Source organism: Panthera uncia, assembly GCF_023721935.1.
Source record: "Panthera uncia isolate 11264 chromosome B2 unlocalized genomic scaffold, Puncia_PCG_1.0 HiC_scaffold_24, whole genome shotgun sequence".
NCBI lineage: Eukaryota > Metazoa > Chordata > Mammalia > Carnivora > Felidae > Panthera > Panthera uncia.
The window spans coordinates 19743159-19766206 of NW_026057580.1; the positions used below are offsets into that span (position 1 = coordinate 19743159).

The 23048-nt window shown below is 40.3% G+C and overlaps 1 protein-coding gene across 1 annotated transcript in view; it reads right to left on the minus strand.

Moving 5' to 3' along the window:
• Positions 1-23048, minus strand: part of PKHD1 (PKHD1 ciliary IPT domain containing fibrocystin/polyductin) — a 483789-nt gene that overhangs the window by 228989 nt on the left and 231752 nt on the right. The window contains exons 48-49 of the mRNA XM_049653801.1: positions 11367-11544; positions 9729-9924 (exon numbers count right to left, since the gene is read on the minus strand). Of these exons, the coding sequence (XP_049509758.1) occupies positions 9729-9924; positions 11367-11544 (374 nt within the window). The remainder of the gene's footprint in view (positions 1-9728; positions 9925-11366; positions 11545-23048) is intronic.

Consider the following 23048-nt stretch of genomic DNA (forward strand, 5'->3'; position numbering starts at 1 on the left):
ATACCCAGGACTTAGCTGACAATTTCAACAAAATGAGCAAATAGAGGCAGGAAATAACCCTTTTAAAGGGTTATTAAAAATTGTAATATTTTTAAATATTTTAAATATTGTATAAGAATCAAAATCTAAAGAAGGAAAATTGGGAAAAATTCCAGGAATCATTTGGAAAGGGTTATTAGTTCATTTAAAGATTTTATATAAATCATCCTTGTTAACAGCAGCTTCCAAGTAATTATAGATTTCAGTACATCTGTGTTCTCTTCCTTAAGACAGAGCCACAGAGGTAAAGTAAAAAAGTAAAGTTTCACTTTAAAAAGTCTTTTTTCAAAACCACTGTAGTCATTTTATAATTATTAATTTAACTCAAAATAAGTATAATTTATACTTGTAAGAGGAATGGTTGGGGGAGGGAAAAATGGAGTCATCATTTTTTCACACTACATAGGTCAATAAATTTGAAGTATAGGGAAAATAATCAATGTATCCAAAATCCCCTGGGTGAAAAAAACCACCATAAGCATTGTGCACTGTAGCCATCGTGGTGATGATTAACCTGCACACTAAAAAGGCTAACCCTCACCATATCCAACCCTGATTATAGGCTGTTCCTCTTGTCCTTCCATTCACTAACTCACTTAACTCAGGCCCTGTTCTTAGTAATCCAAGGCTTCCTGGTCAGTGGGCTATCATATCTGCCGCTCTACACTGATGGCTTCTGAACTGCATGACCACTGAATTTGTTCAGCCTCTACACATGCAAAAATGTTCCCCACCTCCTGGGGAGCCTCTTCCCAAAAACATATATTGAAAAGCAATCACCTATTTGGTTAGAACGAGTGTCTGAATACCATTCAATCTGAGGAGTAGTTTCAGTATCCAAAGAAATGGAGAAAAGTTGCCAAAGTAGGAAAGATTGAAAAAGTCTGCTTTCCTTCACCATCACTTGTACATGGCCCTCTGCAGGCTGGTTCTGAGATGTGAGTGGGTCAGAGGGTTATTCTTCCCCAACACCATTTCCACACCCTGAGAGTGAAGCCAGAGAGAGTGGTGCTGAATGAGGTCTAACACCTTGGGTTTGAATCCTGGGTCTTCCAGTTCCTTGATGTGGGTAACTGACAAGTACTTCACCATTTCTGAACCTTACTTCTGTGAAAATGGAAATAGTTGTCCTATCTACCTCATAGCGTTATTGGGAAGAAAACATGAGGTAACTCCTGTAACATGCTTAGCACAGTTCTTGGCACATGAATAATAGTGATTATCAATACTGTTATTATGGATGCTCATTATTCTAGCAGCCAGTTAACAAAACCCAGGAAATATGCTTCTACTCTTTTTACAGCTGTACCTAATCATGATGAGCCTATGGCTCATCAAGTATTCAGAGTTGTAAGCAACTTAACCAGATCTGCTAAAGTTTGCTAAGTGCTTTGACTCTCTAAAAGGCAATGTAAATGTGAAGTGTCACTTCCAATTTGGACAAATACAAAGAGGGATGAAAATACAAAGAGGGATGAAAATCTGAGAAAAAAGGTAACGACTCAGGAAAAAAGCCTTACGCAGGCTGTGATATTATGCATGTGTCTTCTCGGTGCTTATGATTTCTAAGTTTGTAATATGAGAGTGGTGAATCTACTTTGTTTATAAATGGAAACTCATTGCAGTTGATCCTTCCCAGGTTGTAAAAATATCTGGTTGGTCCTCAAAAAGAAAAGAAGGCTTTGGGCCAATTATTGCCAAATTATTCTTATGAGTGCTATATAATATAAGGTTGCTATAAACACAGAGATCTAGAAGAAAGTGAGAAATGTGCTAAGGAAGAGGAGAGTTACTCAGCCAAATATGATACTAGTGTCTTCCAGAATTTTGTACTGTTCCTGGCAAATTTTGTCCTCACTAGGGCACTAGGGAAGAGAAAAATTAATTATCTCCTTGAGTAGGTCCCATTCTCTGTTGCAATTTTGAAGGGAGAAATAAGTACTTATCCATGTAAAAATTAAAAAAAAAAAAACAGGTGGCATCTTAATGGGCCTTGACTCCTTTTGTATTTCATTCTTGATCCATATTCCCATTCACGCTTTGCCATTACGTTTATGCACATATTTGGGCCCCTCATTCAGATCACATTTACATAGCATAAGTCAGCCACTGACTACACATGGAGAGAATCTGAAACAGCACCTGCAATTTGTGTCTGCAGATTTCACCCATTCTCTCCCTGACTCATGCCTTCTCTCTCAGTCTCAGTCTGCTCTGGACCCAGGTTCCAGCTCTCTTCTCATGGACCAGCAGTCAAGTTTGATCCTCTCTCTCTACATTCCAGCTTAGCTTGCCCTATCTTCTACACCCACCTCTTCTCCCAAATCCATCTTGCACACCTGTACACTCCTGCTCTGTGTCTCCCTCCCTATTCAGCAAACATGACCACACACCCCAGAAATTAGCCTTTTTCTCTTAACCATTGAGAATTACTGGTCCCTGGTAGCTAAAGCTTGATTCACAGGACCATACTTCCATCTGATTTCAGCTTCACAGGGGCAGCAACACAGCCACCTTGGCCCTTTTAACACAGGATCTTTTAAAATCCTTCACAGAGGGGCGCCTGGGTGGCGCAGTCGGTTAAGCGTCCGACTTCAGCCAGGTCACGATCTCGTGGTCCGTGAGTTCGAGCCCCGCGTCGGGCTCTGGGCTGATGGCTCAGAGCCTGGAGCCTGTTTCCGATTCTGTGTCTCCCTCTCTCTGCCCCTCCCCCGTTCATGCTCTGTCTCTCTCTGTCCCAAAAATAAATAAAAAACGTTGAAAAAAAAATTTTTTTTTAAATAATAAAAAATAATAAAAAATAAAAAAATAAAAAATAAAAAAAATAAAATCCTTCACAGAAACATTATATGAAAATCCTGTGATCATCTTTGAGTCTTCCATTATCCCCAAAAGCTTTCATTCATGGAAGGATATAAGTTTTTTTAGGTGTAAAAGAACTTATTCAAGACACAACATGGGGCCCCTGGGTGGCTCAGTAGGTTAAGCGGCCGACTTTAGGCTCAGGTCATGATCTCGCAGTCCATGAGTTCGAGCCCCGCGTCGGGCTCTGTGCTGACAGCTCAGAGCCTGGAGCCTGTTTCAGATTCTGTGTCTCCCTCTCTCTGACCCTCCCCCGTTCATGCTCTGTCTCTCTCTGTCCCAAAAATAAATAAAAACGTTAAAAAAAAATTTTAAAAAAAGACACAATAGACATATCTAATATCTACATTAACTACAGTCCTGAGAGTTAGCACAATTAAACCTTCATTAATTAACTCAGAAAACAATAATGATTGTTATTGTGACTCAGTGATGCCTGCCACACTTGTATGGGGCATCTGTCATGTCCTGGATTCTGTGTAGATCTACAGAAGCAGAACTTCCAAGGGAGGGGCCTGGAAACAAGCATTCCAGCTGTTTGCCCATGAGGCATATTTAAAAAGCCCTAAAAGGGGCACCTAGGGGGCTTAGTCAGCTAGGCATCCAACTCTCGATTTTTGGCTCAGGTCATGATCTCATGGTTTTGAGACTAAGCCCTGTGTTGGGCTCCATGCTGGGCATGGAGCTTGCTTAAGATCCTCTCTCCCTCTCTTCCTCTGCCCCTTCCCCCACCCTCTAAATAAATAAATTAATTAACAAACAGACAAATATTTTAAAAATAATACAATAAATAAAATAAAAAGCCCTGAACTGAGGAATTTTACAACTTCTCTCAAAAATGTGGTTTGTTCTCCGGAGCAGGTGTTCTTAGCAAGTGAGGAAAGATACCCAGATCAAAAAGAGATCCCTGTGTTCACATTTCTTACTTTTCATCAATGATACCAAAAATTTGCAGATCACATTATATTCTCAAAATATAAAATGTGAGGTAATGATTTTGGTAGCATCAGTGTTTTACTTTAATAGCTATGAATGTTACTGAATTTTAGAAAAAGCAACTAGGTCATTGAACCAATGATTTATGGATATTATTGCTTAAAATGAGGTTAGGTTTTAAAAATAAGACAGTGCAGGAATTGATTTAAGACAAATCTTAGGAAAACAAAGGTACAAGAGGCATAGGATGTGACAAATGGTGAAGACGGTATTCAAATACCTAAATTTAGGAAGTATAGAGCCCTCAATAAGTGCAAGTTTTTCCTATAAATAGGGGGGAAAAGAATTGGTTTACAAGGGTACACACGTGAGCTTGTATTAAAACAAACAAACAATAATGGGGCACCTGGGTGGCTTAGTCAGTTGAGCGCCCAAATTTGGCTCAGGTCATGATCTGACAGTTCTTGAGTTTGAGCCCAGTGCTGGCCTCTGCGTTGACAGCTCAGCGCCTGGTACCTGCTTCAGATTCTGGCTCCCTCTTTCTCTGCCCCTCTCCCCACTTGTGTTCACTGTCTCTCACTCAAAAATAAATAAATAGACATTAAAAAATACCCCCACAACAGTAGTATACTAGAAAAAGCACCAAACTAGAGTCACAAAGGCTGACTTTGAATACTGGTTGTACTACCCATTCCCTACATGAACTAGGGCTAGCCACCAGCATCCCTAAGAATTAGCTCCTTAATCTGAGTGATTCTTAGAAAAAGTATTTGATTCTGACTTCTGAGTTTTCCTTCCTTGCTTTTTTCTTTCCTTTTCTCCTTTTTTTCCTTCCTTTTCCTTTTGGAAAGAAGTTTCTTGCAACGGACAGGCAAAGTCTCTTTTCATATCGCCAGCTCCTGTTCCATTCTCTATATTTTTGCTATAAAGGTTAGTGCAGGTCCCCAAAGTCAATCGTCTATATTACTGGCAAAAATCCTTGGGGATCTTTGGGGAATGAGTTTTCTATAAGAATGTAAATTAATTTATTAACTAGAATGCTATGGATTGCCTTAGAGGGCCTCAGCATGGGAATGGCGGCAGAGTTTCAAAGGATTATGATTCTGCTCTGCTTATAAAAGCCTCCCAAAATGCTCGGGGGAGCAAGTTGAGTCCTCTCTCCTCCACAGATGCTAACAGAATTCCTTCCCAAGGAGTTGTTGGGGGTCTTCTGGACCAGCTGAACAACAGAAGGATGTAGGCAGCAGCCTGCCCTAATCCCCGAGCCCTGACCTCTTTGAGAAGACAGAAACCCAGGAGGTACCCATGATCTCCTGGCCACAACCTCAGGAAGACAGACACTCCTTATTTTCAGGATCTCCCAGTTAACAGCATCTTTTCTGAGCCTTCTGTGTGATGTGACTTGACTTCTTCAGGACAACTGGAGCACACAATAAGATCCATCTGTCTTTCTATCTATAGCCCTCTTGCCCTGGAACACAGGCCCGGCTTCTTGCCAAACAGCCTGCCTTTATCTTGGCGAGGGGGCCGTTTGGAGACAGGCACTGGCCAGCCTGGCTAGACATGTCTTTTTTTCCATCAGATCAGAAGAAGGTGGTAGGCAGGAGCCTCTGCGCCTCGCAGGCGCTGGCTCAGCTGCCGCCTCACACAATATCCAGCCCGGCTGCATCTCTGCTGCGAGAGCGGGGCTGTGTGAACCCGGGAGGGCAACTGTGAATGGCTCAGCATCTGACATGAATTTATCACCGGCTGCTGGGTGGGTGGAGGAGAAAGCAAGGGTAAGAGGCTGTGGGCGTTTAATGCACCCTGCCACAACCCAACAGTTTGCCCTAAAGAGCCTTTTCGTGATATAAAAGGACAGGGTCAAAAGTAAGTTGACCCCTGACAGAATGTACAATTATTAGGAGAGGACTGTGCACGAGCAGCTGCTGGAACCCCACTGGCTCCGCATCGGGCTTCCAAGAGTCAGAATATGAATAATCAACTCAAGATGGTTTCCTCCACCCCTCTCAACCCCCATCACCTCCCCCCAGCCTTCTCCTCCCTTTTGGGGCAAGTCCTATTATATTCCTACAGGAAGAAGCATAGCCCTCCCTAGCAGCTGCAATAATTGTGTTCCTATTGTGATGAAGGCCTCCTCCCAGCCACCCCCCTACAAGTGGCCATTGTGAGTGGATAGTCAGTGATTATACGCTCCGCCTGATGCTTTGGGGGGACCCAGCTGCCTGAGTGCTGACACACGAGTGTGCGGAAGGCCAGGGCGGGGCGGGGTGGGGGGCTGATAGAGGTGGAGGCAAGTGGTTGGGGGATCCCGCGTCTGTGAGACGGGACCCTGACGCACCAGACCTTTTTCATAAGTCAAGCCCAGAACAAATGAGGCTTTATCAGGCCCCAGTGATGAGCAGTCTCATCTCCCTTTGAAGTGGAGCTGAGCATGGGGTCTAGCAGCCTTTCCTCCTTTGGACCAAGCAAACATCCTTCTTTTGATATGCTACATGCTCATTATCTCTGCCCCATTTAATGATTTTTGATTGAAGGGTGGCGGCTGGGATGCCGAGAAGATCGTTAGAGAGGCTCCATCCAGCCAAGCCTGCAAGAAAGGCTCTCCTTGTGCCTGAGCCTAAATTTGGAATTTCTTAACAGTGTGCGCTTGTTCTTAGAGGCAGATAAGGGCTGAGCGTGAAATTCTTAATTAAGCAATAAATAGAGAGTGGGGTGTCAGCAGATGTAGCCAGTAGCCATGGCAACGGGAATCACATGGGCAAGAGAGCTGAGACTAGATGTAGGCCTCAGGCCTGGGCCTGACTGACAGCTGAAGAATCCTACAAAGCTTGTAAACCAGATTAATTAGCTGACTAATTATTTCATAGCGTTAATGTAACTAAAAAATAAAAATAGTTAACCATGAACTGAAACATCCCTGGAAAAACAGCAGGGAAAGAGGCAATGGGGAACTGGCTCTGGAAGGCAGAGACAGGAGCTGCTAGTTCATCAAATCACGTAAACAGAAAAAATGGGCTTGCTGGATTGGACTCTGACTCTGAAAATATAAAAGAACGCTTATCCTGCAGTCTTCCCCATTCCCAAGCATGTCATAGAAGTTACAGTTTGGAACCATTTGTCGCCATATCTCACATCAAACGTTGCTCCTCATGGTCCTAACACAAACTATAGAACACAAGTATTTTGCTATGGTCTGTTCCACAAGTGGCTTATTAGGCAAAATTCTCAGGGGCTTTAGAAAGGCAACCTTAACCAATCTTCTTAAAAGATATGCTTAAATGAGCTAGGTTATCTTATTCTATGGGTAACAATTGCTTAAGTGGTATTAAATTTCGAACACGAAAACAATGTATCATATATGTCATGTTATCGTGAATCTCAGTTATCTTATAATATCTAGTCAAGGAAAATGGAATGAGACCGTTTCAGAAAGGTCATGACATGTACGCTAAGTTCAAGGTATGTGGCATTGCTAATCTTCTAGGAAAAAAAGAAAAAATCTAGAGAAATAATCTACTGAGAAAATGTGTAGTAAAGTAACAGGGTATACTAATCACATTTGAAGATATCTGGGTGTTTTGTACCACAATTCCAAGAGATAAGTAGATATTCTTAACCTCATCGTATACTTGAAGCCACTGAGACATGGAGCATTTATAATTGTGCGCCCCAGGTGAAATAGCCAGCCACTGATTAAAACCCTAAACCGTAAGCTCTGGCCATGAGCTTTCGAAAGAACCTACATCCCATAAAGACACATTTGCTAAAGAAAGACAAAACTTGCCTTCACAGAGAAGAGTAATACTCTCAACATGTATTATGTGTGCAGGACTTTTTGTTTTTTGGCACTGGGGATCAATGAGAAGTTTTCTCCCACAACCCTGTCTAGCACTCCCCACCCTATTTGGTCAGTGATCAATGATTATTTAGTAGGCAGCACACTCTAGTGGGGAGAGCTATAGCCAGGAGCTAGAATGCCTGGGTTCTGATTTTTTTCTTTTCTCAACTGAGTCTAAGATGAGTCAGGTATCTTCACAATCACACACAAAGCAGCCAAATGGAGGAAACAGAGATAATTGTGATTTTTTTTTAACTTCCTATCCTGAGGGATGTGTGGTAAGGTTGCAAACAAACAATACAAAAGATGGTCCGCTTAGAAGTGGTCAACAAATTAATGAAACACAGCCAGCTGTCAGTGAAGCAGCACTCTGAATGCAAAGCTAGCCAGGAATAGGAGCATGGTCTCTCCATCCCCCACCCCTGGCAGGAAATTCAATGGACCTGAAAGAGGTCAAGCAGTTTCACTATGATAAAATGAAACTTCTGTATAAACCACCCTCCCCATATCATTTTTTTGAATATCAGGAATATGTCCACATAAACTGTGAGGTCTTGACTTATGTTCTCCTCTTAGACGAAATATATTTTATGTAAATTATCCCAGTCACATGGTCCAAAAAAACAATTAGGACCCAGACCTATAAAGTCACGTGGTCCAAAAAAACAATTAAACGGAAGTGACAAACTAATCGGCAAAGAGCCAGAACACTATTGCTCGGGGTCTTGGTGAGGTACCAGCAGCAACTACCTCACTGCCATCATGGCCTTATTAGCTTTCCAGCAAAAATGCAAACTTCACGGAAAGGATATCCAAAATCATAACCAAACCCACCCAATCCAACACAGCTGCACAGGACACCACCACCGAGGAGCAGCACAAGACTCAGTTCCCCCTGAATCCTCACATCCTCACTGGACCGCCCAGAAATGAGAACAGAAGTAGCTCTAGCCACCTACCCACCCATTCACTCAGAGGATACAGGTGGCACAAATGACCACAGAAACCACTGCATAGAGCACTGGGGATCCTCCTAAGGACCTACAGTCTCCATGTTTATTAATCAACCAACTAACCCTCTGTGATTTCCTGTCCCTTTTCCAACTCCTATCATTTAAAGGTGGAGACCCTAGGTTATTCTGATACAAAGAATTTTTTTAATTAATAAAGGCTATCTACCTAATAAAAATGTTTTAAACTGAAAAATGCATCTACATCATATATACGCTCATATATGCACACAGCTGTACATCTATATATAAATATACATACTTACACAGATGTGCACTTAAACCATATATGTGAATAAACAGCTTAATAGCACAACTTGCCATTAATTCAATAAATAAGGATAGCAAAGGAGAAGAAGATCTGTAGTTGCATGACTTGATTTTCTTTATGCCACAAGTATTCCTTTACCACATTTGGTTTATGTGGCCATTTAAAGTTTGCAGTTCATGAACAAAATCTGACCAATAGACAAGACAGACTCTTCACAAGCATGCTAAGAAATAGAAAAAACAATTTGAAATTAAAATTCTCTTCTAGAATATATATCAAGTGAACCTTGTCATAAAGTTTATGTCACCTATTTGTTCTTACTTAATGGCTGCATTCAGCTTTAGTGGTAAAACAGTCTCAGGGATCTCTGTCCATCCTGAGTTTTTATAGTTTATGGTTGATCAAATCAGAAATAAAATTTGAATGGTACAATTCAGTGCAAATAAAATATACAACAATCCATTCGGCAAAGACTTACAAATACCAGAGAATTAACCATACTCCCCTCTCTGGTGCTATTAAAATTTAATAGTCCCTGAGCTCAAGTGTAGATCAGACTCTGTGGATATATGGCTAGGCACAAGGAGAAGGGACATGGAACTCAGGACAACTGCCCAAGCTGTCAGATTTCAGAGTCCAATCATTTCACAGCAACACATGGCTCTCCCCTCCAGTTCCTCATAACTTCATACCACAAACGTTTAGAATTGGAGAGTGAATGGTGGTTTCCCACTGTGTGCCCTCAAAATTCTCATCCAGTTATACTTACCCAGATAGGTGAGTTGCCTCAACTGGGTATTGAAGAACCAGTCACAACCTTGGTCCTGACCAGGTGATGGCAGAGATGGAAGGGACTGCCCTACCCGACTCCCACACCTTATGAGAATGTCAGGGTAAGGCCACGAGACTGTGTGCATGAGCAGGAGGTAATTCCCAGGCGCAAAGTTGCCAAACGTTGCTGAGTACTTTAAGTGAGAGAACAATACAATAATGCTCATTTAATAAGGAAGGCTTTCCCCAGAAAATAGATACAAAGAAAGCAAGTAGAGTAGGTTAGAAACACAGCAATTCACACCCAGACTACTCTTCTTGCAGAAAATAGGCTCATTTAAATCCACTCCATAATAAATTCATAACCAGAGCTACAGAATCTTAGAACATGAGGATGGAAAGACTCTGTAAGTTTCTCTTGTTTAACAACCTCAACAGAGAAGAAAAACAAGACAAGTGAATTGACTTGTCCCAGGTCAAACTGCCGTGAGATACATAGCCAGATCTAGAATTCTTTTCCACTTTTTCCCATCACCTAAAGAGGCAGGCAATGATAGTAAGGCCATCCATTTATAATAGTAATAAGCTAGCACTGTTGGAGCATTTGCTACATGCTCAAGTTCTATTCATACCAAGACATCCAATCTTTCAACAACTCCGTGTGTTACTATTACTGCCTCATTTTACAGATGAGGACACTGAGGCAGACAGAGGTTCAGTAACTTGCCCCACACCACAAAGCAGGGGAGTACCGCACCAGGATAGACACAAGGGAATTCACCTCCAGAGTCATCATTCTGCTGCCTTCACCTCATGAAAATTCTCCAAGATGTTCTCCTGGGAACCTCAAGGGAAGGAAATAGCTGTCCTTTCTGAGAAGGTAGGGGAAGGGTGGGAAGGGTTGCTAGAGAAAGGATCAAAGGAGATTCTGCCTTAAACTATGTCCCAAGTCAGACCTGATCTCATGAACCTAAGAAGAATGTATGTGAGGAGACAGGAAGAAAAAAATGCATTAAAAGGAAGAAGATGAGCATAAAGAAATCCATTGGATTATCTTTTTTTCATAAAAATGCACCCACTTTCCACATGGCTATTCCTATCTTGGATGCCCCTAACCATTTGACTCTTTCAACCAACCCCAATGAAGGTCCAGACCTTCATGTGCAAGTTAATCTTTGACCACAAGGTGGCAGTATGCAATGTAAAAATGTTTTGTTAAGACATTTTCTCGGGCTACAAACACTTCTCCCTGAAGAAAATTGGTTCTCCAGGAGTAAATTGGTTCTTCTCCCTGGAGAAGATTGGTTCTTAATCCCTAATATTATAATAATATAATTCTATAGGAGGCTTAGTAGATGTTTTTCATTGTATTAATAAAGTTAAAATTTCAGGTATAACCATTCTGTTATTCAAAGTAAGATTCAAACAGATTCAGAAATTTTCAAGTTTAAAAAATAAAATAAACAATAACCACCATATCTTATATTCAGATTACATTCACTAGGCCAAAATGCCGTGGTGGTTTTAGTTATCAGTACCAGAAGATGTTAATACCTGCAAACTGCTATTTCACAGAAAAAAAAGATAAGAATCCCTGGGAAATGGTCCATACCAGTAAATGAATTCCTGGGGTTACCTGCAGAGATCTGTTGATCCAAGGGTTCTCAAACTGCACTGAGTAAGTCTCTTGATCCAAGAGCAGAGCCATCCAGCCATAAGGGTTAGACAATGTGTCACGTACATAATTGACTATGGTTGTCTTATTTCTGCTGTCAGTCATGATTAAATCATAAGGAACATCTGGAGCATTAGCTCTAGGGTAATTTAAAAAGAAAAAAATGAGTTGTGAGTTATTTGTCCATTCTGGATCTAATCCACTCCTCTCCCATCAGTGGTAATTCATCTTCTATTCTTCCCATGTGTGTCTTGAGCTATCTTGTCTGTGTATCCATGGAACTTTTAGTAAGCACTCTGTGGGTCAAAATAGCCCAGTGGGAAGACATCACTGGATCATTAGTGCATTCCACTGGTCTAGTGGGTTGAAGGTAGTAATACTCAGATATGAGGCCACTAATAAATGCCATCTTAATGACTTCATATAGCCAAGAATATATAATAGTATTTTTATAAAGAATTGTCCCTGGGCTGATTTTTGCCCTAGACCAATTTTATCAGCATCAGAAAACATATCATATAGTTATTAAATATTTTTATTGGGGCAATAACTCAGACCCAGAACTTAACGTGCCTAGACTCTCAGAAGCCCACCTCCAACCACCTGGTAAAAATGGCTTCAGTAGCCTTCCAATCACCTTCCCCAGAAAGAAGAGATGACCTGGCTCCTCTCCTGTGTGCTTGCACAATTCCCAGTGCTTATTCCCACCTAGTGCTGGATTTTTTTGTTTATTAACATAGACTGTGAGATCTTGAAGTTAGAGATATTTTCTCCTTTTTAGTATCCTCTACCCTGGCACAGGGCCTACACCTACGGGCACTCAAATGATGTTTATTACATGAAAGAAGAGTGAATGGATGAACTCTCTCCAAAACAGCTGGTGCCAACTTCCTAATTTATATAAAGCATTTCTAGAAGTGCATTTTAGCAAATGAGGAAATTGAGGCAGAGTACAGCAAAATTATTATGAATGTCACAAGGTAGAACTAGAAATTTATTAATTTCTACAAATTATACAGAAAGTGATTTTTAAGACTTCACTAGAACATAAAAAGATTTAGCCACATGCTAAGACCCTAAAAGAAAGTCAAAGTGGACAGAAAATAAGAGGCAAAAGTAAAAAAAAAAAAAAAAAAAAAAAAATCAATACACATTATGACTGTCCTTCCCCCTTCGGTTTGATTTCCATGAGAATGTTCAACTGTGGCATTTTGCTGCAGGCAGATAATTAAATTCTCAAACTAGAGGGAAATGAGACAAAGGAGGATGTTGGGTTTTCAAAGTAAGGTGTGGCCTGCGCATATCCAAAGCCGATTTACAATCCAGTGCATTTTATAGAAAGAAAACTGTTTTTAGTGTTAAATGCTTGGGTACTATGGTCAAATGGGTATAAATTGGGAATCTATATTTGCATACACTAGATAGATGAATTTGGGCAAATTACTGACCCTCTTTAGGATTTAATTTGCTTTTTCTAAAATGGAGGCAACAACAGTATGTATCTTTGATATATATCTACCGTGAAACTTAGAGATAATATATGTATTCAGTCATCACCACTAAGCCCAGTAATATCTACTCACAGCTCATTTATTTTTTTTTTAATTTTTTTTAAGTTTATTTATTTTTGAGACAGAGAGAGACAGAGCATGAACGGGGGAGGGTCAGAGAGAGAGGGAGACACAGAATCGGAAGCAGGCTCCAGGCTCTGAGCCATCAGCCCAGAGCCCGACACGGGGCTCGAACTCACAGACCGCGAGATCATGACCTGAGCCGAAGTCGGACGCTCAACCGACTGAGCCACCCAGGCGCCCCTACTCACAGCTCATTTAAAAAAGAACCTCATATGTGCCAGATTTGCCATTCTGTACTATTTATTTTAATGTTTAGCAATGTACCCACGGTATTTGGTCATTTAAAAACACACTCAAAACTTTTCATGGTACAGATCCTTGGCCCAGGAAATGCAGTATTTTATACATACTTCTTGTAAGAATAAATGTGTTTCTTTCATTCATTAATTAATAAAATGAAAGGAATTTAAAAATGCTCAGAAATTTGAGGGAGAAAAAAAACTACTCTTTCCCCAGATTTCCCCATGCAGCATTAACTGAACCTTTAGAAGTTTTGGAGGGGGATTTTCTGTCCTTGGGCTTGGGATATTTAGCATTTTTCATACGTATACGAGGATTCAGACTGGAACTAAAGAACAATCCTAAACTCGTATTTTTTAGAATGGACATAAAGGTCATCTATCCTAACTTCTAATCCATTGCAAAAATTCCCTCCAAATTTCTGCCTGTCCCTTCTGCTAGTTATGAGATATTCATATCCTCCCATAGAAGATCATTACATTTATGGAGTTTGTTTTTACATTTTAATCTTTAGGCAATCTTTAGAAAGCTAACTTTTCTTCCTTGTATTTTCTAGCCATTTGTCCTCAGTCGTCATGACTCTCTATGCCTCCAACTAAAACCGTGCACCCCAGAGTCCCAGGAGATGATCCAGCACAATGTGGTCCAACCAATGCATTTTAAAAAGTCTTATGAGAAATAAATGTAAAACAAATATGTTAAGAGGAGATAAAGTTGGAACCAAGAAATACCAAAGAGGTAGAGAGGTTGGCTGCAGCAGGTATAGTGATCAGTATGTAAAGTGGGATTCTTCACAGTCCACAGAATGATTCTGAGTATTTGAGATTCTGCAAGTATCATGGTTTCATGAGTTCAAACCCTGCATCTGGCTTTATGCTGGTAGCATAGAGCCTGCCTTGGATTCTCTGTCTCCCTCTCCCTCTGCCACTCCCTCATTCACTCTGTCTCCGTCTCTCTCAAAATAAATAAATAAACTTTTTTAATCTATCAATTGGGGGGGTGGTGCCAGGGTGGCTCAGTCGGTTGAGCGTCCAACTTTGGCTCAGGTCATGATCTCACTGCTCTTGAGTTCAAATCCTGTGCTAACAGCTGGGAGCCTGGAGCCTGCTTCAGATTGTGTCTCCATCTCTCTGCACCTCCCCTGCTCTCTCTTTCTCAAATTTAAAATTTAAAAAAACATTAAAAATTCTAAAAATTAAAAGAAAAATCAATGGGGTAGATATTTCCACAAATGCTTCTTAATTTCAGTGATGTGGCCCCAAGAATCTTCCTGATAATTTTGACTAGAATTAATTCTCAACTTTCTAACAGTATCACATTTATAAATCAACATTTAGGGTACAATTTCTCCTGGTTCTATTGTTTGTAACTCCAATTATTGAAGGAGTCATTTTTTAGACCATACTCTCCATTTTCCAAAAGCTCTTATAAACATGACCTCCTCCTCAAATATTGTAAACCCACTACACACTAACATTAATTCAGTTATGTTTGTCTCTGGGACAGTTGTACCTTCCTTCTGATGCCCTTGCCCTTCTAAGCAGCATCCAATAATCTTATGCTAACTGTCTGATCAACCAGAGGCCCATCATAGCACATTGTGATACTAAATTATCCTTTCCTCTTCCTTCTTCATGCATTGCCCCGACTCTCCCATGCCATCCCATCCATCTCAACTAAAGTTTACGTGGGATGCAGTTTTACAGGTACTCATGGGCAGCACCATCTTCGTGTAATTCAATCCATGTAGAGAAGGAGGTTATCAAATATACCTTTATTCAACTGGTAGTGGAAATGGTGCATTCCAAAAACAAATTTAAAATGTCAAACACCCATCTCCCCATAGGCAAGATGCCTTGTGTTGACCATCACTGGGGGCCAAAACTCCAAAGTCAAATCAGCTCCCATCCTTCTAGGCCAAATGCCAGAAGTGACAATGGTGGGCTCTTCTGAAAAGCACCAAAAGAACATCAAGACTCGAAGAACACCATGAAGAGAATTTACCAACCATAATGACTACAATTTTCACTTGCCCTAAATAGCCACCAATTTCCCTGTGCCCTAAATAGCCACCAATCTCCCTCTCTTTACTGTTAATGAAGCAAAGGAGCACAAAAGTATTTCTAATTTGGAGGAGCCAAGGGAGTCTGCATGGGCCATTAGCAGCAGAGAGCTTCATTACTAGGGGAAGAAGTCTCTCCCTGAACTTCTCATGGCTTTATGTGCAAAAAATCAGGAGGCAACCAGTCCATTTTAAATGTTAACCCTTACCTCTGCATCAGCAACAGCTCTGGGTATAATCAAAAAGACAAAAGAACCACAAACCATTCCTTTCCTTTTCCTGCTCAAAGGGGTGCCTTAAGTTTTATTCTTTTTTTTTTTTTTAATAACGAAGCTTGTTTTTAACTAAGGGATATTTTCCTTTAGAAATATAGCACTATCGCTTGATAAAACTTCCCAGCCTAAGTACCAATTTAAAATACTAGTCGCATAAACAGTTTTGTAATTTAGTGCCCATATACTGTGTAGAACTGTTGAATGTATACTGCCCACAAAGGATTTGTTAGGCAATCAACAATACCAATGAGAACAAATATTAACTCCCTGGTTTGTGTTTACCATTAGCTTACTTTTCCTGAGGGTCCATATCTCTGTATTAAGACAAACACTGCATTGAGCTCTAAATGCTCTCAATTCAGAACAATTGTGAAATAAACCCCTTGTAATTACACATCTCCTAAGCCAGACACATCCTAATAACTAGCCTCAAATGGTGCTGCATCTCTTGAATATCCACGCTTACTGCTGTCACTCTCATCTTTTACTGCACAAAGAGTACAAAATCGAAATTTTGAGCACAGCCAACATTTTTTTGTGTGTGACAAAGCCCTGCTTGAGCACCCTTTAAAATACATTGAGCTCATAACAAGTCTTTGTCAGAAATCCATCATCCTACCTCTAAGCTGGCACCATCCAGTGATATTTTATATGTATCAATAATTTTTATATACCCTTATTAAGAAACACCTAAAAATATTTCTCATTCTGAGTAAGACACCTAAAAAGAGGAAGAAAGCCACAACATTAAGTCTTTACCCCAAACTTTTAATAATCCTCGAATTCACAGGGGTGCCTGGGTGGCTGTCAGTTAAGCTTCTGACTTTGGCTCAGGTCATTATCTCCTGGTTTGTGAGTTCGAGTCCCGCGACGAGATCTGTGCTAACAGCTCAGAGACTGGAGCCTGCTTCAGATTATGTGTCTCCTACTCTCTCTACCCCTCCCATGCTCATGCTCTCTCAATAATAAATAAACATTAAAAATTTAAAGAAAAAATAATCCTCGTATTCACATACAAAATAGAACTGGTAAGCAGAGAGGAAGCCATATGATTTAATAATCCTTGTCTTTCTGATGGGTGTACCCCAACATCACTCCATCATGACTTTGTGGGTCTCTATTTCTGTTTGTCTTTTTTCAGAGTTGGCTGAAGTAATAATAATGTAATTTAGAGAAGCCCTGGAATCAACCTAGCATCTCCTCAAAGGTAGTGTCTATAGTTTTTACAGCACACTTAGGACAATACTTCTCATTATATCTTAATCTATGAAGAGAAGAAATAGATGCCAACTATCCTACCTAAAATAATCCTTCATACACTTCTCTTGATCTGTTGAATTCAGTCAGAATGACTACCTCAGAACATGTGAATATCACCATCGGAGTTATGCCCCCAGGGAGTAAACAACCATTTGTCAGGGATATTTAAAAACAATGTTACTATATATCAGGTAGGGAGTTTGACTAAGAAACTTGTCTTCCTGGGGGGCCTGGTTGTCACAGTCGCTTAAGCAGTTAAGTACCTGATTTTGGCTCAGGTCATGATCTCATGGTTCATGAGTTCTAGCCCCACATCATGGGGCTCTGTGCTGATAGCTCCTAGCCCACTTCTGATTCTCTTTCTCTCTTACTACTCCTCCTTTGCTCACGTGCATATGTGCACACATGCTCTCTCATAAACCAATCAATAAACAAACAAACAAATTTATCTTCCCTTTTCTAAACACACACACATACCAGGGGCTGTGGTGGAACTGACCAATGCTTACTCATGAACTTTGCCAGGCACTCAACCCAAGGCTGTGTTCAGTGACAGCATACCTACCATCAGTAGGAATGAATAGGTCATAGGAGAGTATTTTCACCATGAAATTGGGCAAATGCTACAAATCAGGGCTTTTTATTCTAGAGAGCTAGTTGTTAAACACTTACCAGCACACTACTGTGCCCCTTTATTATTCATGAAATTTAATAACCATGTAGTATTGTTGATGATATTTCTCAGTCTGAGGTCTGTTATGAGTTTTAGATCTTTTTCTATTTTATTTCTGTAACCTCTGCTGATAAGAAAGGATAATACTTCTTGGAATTTTCCTGTCTCACTTTTTTTTTCTTTTGAGGACTGAAAAGATACCATTAGCAATGCTGTGCCTTTATCCCTAGGAAACAGAGTTAGGCGATTATTAAAGGAAAAGCTAGGCCAAAATTTCCATTTGAACTCTTCTTTACTTTTGCATTCACAGAGGCAGGGGGTGCCTTATACTTTGAACACTGACACATTAACAGCAGTTACATAGGTAAAAACTGAACGCAAGCACTACAGGAGAGGATATTAAGCAAGATCTAAGAATCAAGGTGATCAACAAGAACTTTAACCTTTTCTTTTCCAGAAGTAGGAAGAAAGAAAAAGAAGGTATTGGGGCACAATGAATCAAAGAATGTCCTCAATGACTCCAAATTCTATGATTAGCTGGAAGGTTTTGCTGGATCAGTAGAGCATCACATAACTGTTGGAAAGTATTCCTTATTTTTGAAGAATTGGATTAAGTTACATTTGAGCTTACTTAATTCCCTTGCCAGGCATTTGTTGCTCAGAAACATAAAATCGATAGTATTTTATTCAGTTAGCAGTATATTTATATGTTGTTTTGTAAATTACAGCTGTAAAATAGACATAAAATATGTCTTTTTACAGATGACATTTATTAAGTACTCACTATATGCCAGGCAATGACCTTGTGAGATAAATACCATTATGTCCATTTTATTGATGTGAGAACTGAAGCAAAGAAAGTAATTTCTCCAGAAAAATACTTCTTAGGAAGTGGGGGGCAGTTATGACTTGTACCCACAAATAACTCTTACTTCTCTATTCTTTAGTCTTTTAAAAATAATTTCAAATACATGCTTGTGTCCCAACTATTTTATGTACATCTTATAAATTTAGAGGGACTGGTTGGCCAACCTGCAATGTCTTACAAACTCTTTTAATTTGTCCCACACTCAATAGAGTGAATGATTAGAGAGAGATCATGGTTTGATTTATTGATATTTGAATAAGTCCATGACAAATGAAATACCTGTAGAGTGCTCTAGACAACGACAATGACGACGACTACTACTACTAATAGTAATAATAATTCCCAGATTGTAATTGTGAGGGTTGAGTTACTATTCTCCCCATTACAACAATGCATCTAAAACACCAGGGAAAGAAAACAGCTGCAACTGCAGGCAAACTACTAATTCAGCAGGGGTGGGTAGGGGTAGAGAAAAGAAGGAATCAGCTGTTGAAATGCATCATCTGGCCAACTGAAAGCTTCAGGAAAGCAAAAGCCTAGAAGACATTATAAAAGAACATTCTTAAATATTACATTTTCCTAGGAGTTTAGAAATAAAGACAGGATAGTATTTTAAACTTGGGTCTCCAAAACAAAAGTTGAGTGCCATGAACTCCTCGTAAACATGTCCTAACAGAGAAATGGACAGTAAGGACATTAGAGGAAAATTTGGGGAAGTCAATAATTTTTTTGACTTACATTCATTTATTAAATACTAATTTTAGGGGCGCCTGGGTGGCTCAGTTGGTTAAGCGTCCGACTTCAGCTCAGGTCACGATCTCACAGTCCGTGAGTTCGAGCCCCGCATCAGGCTCTGGGCTGATGGCTCAGAGCCTGGAGCCTGCTTCCGATTCTGTGTCTCCCTCTCTCTCTGCCCCTCCCCCGTTCATGCTCTGTCTCTCTCTGTCCCAAAAATAAATAAACGTTAAAAAAAATTTTGTTTTAAAAATACTAATTTTATTGAGTCACTATGTGTTCAGCACGATACTGGGCACTGTAATTTGAACAAAGAAACAGCTAAGCCCTATCCCTGCCCTGCTTACCATCTACAAGAGATGGACAATTTATAGAGCTATACAGGACCTTTGAGTATCGGGCAGAGCAAATATAGATAGCCAACACACAGCAGGGATACCAAAACCTGTTCAGGAAACTCAGGGAAGCTTACTCAAGAAAATAACCTTCATGCTGAGTTCACAGAAACTGAACCTTATGAACTGAAAGGCACAGAGAAGTTGAGCGTGGCTGAGGCATGGGATGTATGGAAGGGATGGCAAAGCACTGAGCGATGATGCTACAACCATAAACAGGGAGCAAGTCATGAAGGACCTGTGAGACAGTAACACTGTGGGATTGTCTTTGAGAGGCACTGGAAGCTCTTAAAAAGTTCTAAGCAAAGGAATGAATGGATGGCAAGACCAGATCTGCATTTACAAAGTTCAAGGATGAGGTCACAGCAAGACAGCAAGCTAACAGGCTGTTGTCATCCAATAGGTGAGAGAAATAGAGTGGGAAACTTGGGATGGAGAGAAGTACAAAGACTGAAGAGGGATTTTTTATTTTAAGAGATAAAATGGACAGGACTTGGCAGGTGATATATGTGAAAAATGAGGTAAAAGATGAGTCAAGGATGACTCCACGCTTCTGGTTTAGATGACTGAAGCATTTGCCTGAACACCCAGGAAGCCTCAACATCCAGAGAGGAACAATCTATGGATAAAGAACAAAAATTCAGTTCTAACAAGTCAAATTTGAGATGGCTAGTATATACTCTAGTAGAAACATTAAAGCATTTTTGCTCAATAGAAATATAATAGAAGCCATGAACACAAGGCACAAGTATAATCTTAAATTTATAGAAGCCACATTAAAAAAGTAAAATGAGGGCACCTGGGTGGCTCAGTCAGTTGAGCATCTGATTTTGGCTCACTTCATGATTTCACAGTTCGTGAGTTCGAGCCCCACCTCGGGCTTCACGCTGTTAGTGTGGAGCCTGCTTGGGATTCTCTCTCTGTCCCTCTTTCTCTGGCCCTTCCCCACTTGTACTCTCTCTCTAAAAATAAATAAATAAACTTAAAAAAATATTTTAAAGTAAAATGAAACAGGTGAAATTAATTTTAATATATTTAACCTACTCTATCCAAAATACTATTTCAACATAATAAAAATAAACAAGTTATTGAGATCTCTGGTTTTTTTCTCTGACATCTTAGAAATATGGATTATACTTTACTCTTACAGTACATCTCAATTGGACTAGCCACATTTTAAGTGCTTCGTAGCTATTTGTGGCTAGTGGCTACAACATTGGACACTGCAGAACATCAGGGCAATTGGATAAATGGGTCTGGAATTCAGTAGAGCAGTATAGACTAGAGGAAAAAAGTCTGGAAGCATCACTCTATGTTTAACTGAAATGGTAAAGTAACCCAGATCACCTTGGAAAAGTATAACTTGAGAAGAAGGGAAAGTGCCGCACAGAACCTAACAAACATTAACATTTATTTTTTTAAGTAATCTCTATACCAACATGGGACTTGAACTCACAACTCTGGGATCTAGAGTTGCCAGCTCTACTGACTGAGCCAGCCAGGTGCCCCAATGTTAGCATTTAAGAGACAGGGAGGAGAGCTTATATCAAGGAGATGTGGAAGGAGCACACAACAAACTCTTGGTAATATTATCTTTGTTCCATGTAATTATCCCTATTCTGAAGAAAACATCTATCTAAATGTAGGGGAAGCAATACATCCAAGAACGACGTGAGGCACATCATCAGGATGGGACCTCTGGAGAAAAACAGTTGCTGACCTATTTTTCTGAAATGAGGTCCTGACTCACACAATGGGGCTAACACCATCCCTGTTTTCTCAGGAAAGATGGGGTTGATAGCATGAGTCTTGAAGTAATAGAAGCTGGGAAAAGAACACTACCCAGAAGTTCTGTGGCTCCTATAGAAAGCATGTTTTTACAACTGGTGAGAGAGAGAAGCAGCAGTCATGTGAATGAAGCACATTGTCATTTTAACAAAACATAAACTAGACTCTGCCTTGGAGAGGGTGGGAATTTCTTCTTCCCCTGATTATAAAGTATTATTACCAACTTCAAATATATGCATATATCTCTGTCAACTCAACTGTTATGGTTCAAGTCAGAGGAAATGATAAAAAAGGAAGTGCCACAAACATGAGTACACATCAGACCTAAATAAGGTAGTGAGAAACAGAAACAGAAATACAAGGTCTCCAATGTCAAACAAAAAACTTACAGTGGAATTGGACCATGGAGGGGGCCTTTCCAGGAAGAAATCACACTCCAGCCACTTAGCTGTTAGCAAAGGGGAATGGATGCCTTGTTTATGCAACTCCAAGAGGCCTCACACCCTGCCCTTGGGGGGGGGGGGGACCTCTTGCAGGGGGAGGGAGGTAAGAGCTGAGAGTGAAGACAGCAGGGGGCTTGTGCCATATCAGATCTCCATCAACATACAACCCCAAAAGATCAAGACTGTGGGAGCTTTGTAAATCAACTCTTAGGGTGCTTGCTCCAGGGCAAATAGCACAACAAATTAATCCTTTCTCCATGAAATGCAGCAAAGTTTGTATCCACGCTGAATTCAAATTGCTCATTAGCTCTGACATGTTCCTAATGAGGTTATAATGCTCTGGGACAGAGATCAAGTCACTAAGTACAAATAGCTAGAGATAGAATCATAGGAAAATAAAGTTAGAAGGACCTTAGAGCAGTGCTCCTAAAACTTTAATAAAAATCACCTAGTGATTCTGATTCAGGATGTGTGTGGTGGGACCTGAGGTGGCTCATGTCTAAGGAGCTCCCAGGTGATGCTGATGCACTTTGACTAGCAAAGCACAAGAGATCATTGAATTCAGTCTCCTTATCCTAGAGATAAGGAAACTAGCTCCAAGAGACTTATAAGTGGGAGTGTTCTGAGACTTCCCTGAGACTATTTTGGGGTAGTTGGGCATTTGCCTATAGACCTGTTGTGCACCTGAAAAATTTTAAGTAGAAGTGTAGGGAGTAGGGTAGCCAATCATCCTGGATTCCTCAAGGCCGAGACATGAGATTTTCTATTTTACAACCAGGAGAACTCCAGATAAACCAAGACAAGTCGTTCATCCTAGTAAGACTCTTTTGAATCTACTCATAATACTATGTCAGGATTATTACCATTTTTACCTTGTCAGTCCCTGAGTGCTGGGATCATAACCTACTGTTAAGGTAACCACCTAAGCATCCTGTCCTGAATATTTCCAAGAATAAATGCTTAGTCAAGATTATATCTGCAGAGCCTGTTAACATCACATCACTAAGTACCTTTCTTTTTCAATTTTTAAAGTTTTTTTTTATTTGAAAAGAGTTGGCACGCGATGTTACATTAGTTTCAGATATATAACATAGTGATTCAACTCTGTACATTATGTCCACCACAAGTGTAGCTACCATCTGCCACCATACAAGGCTATTAAAATACCATTGACTATGTTCCCTGTACTATACCTTTTATTCCCATGACTTATTCATTCCACAACTGGAAGCCTGTATCTCCTACTCCCCTGCTTAGCACTTTTCCAAGA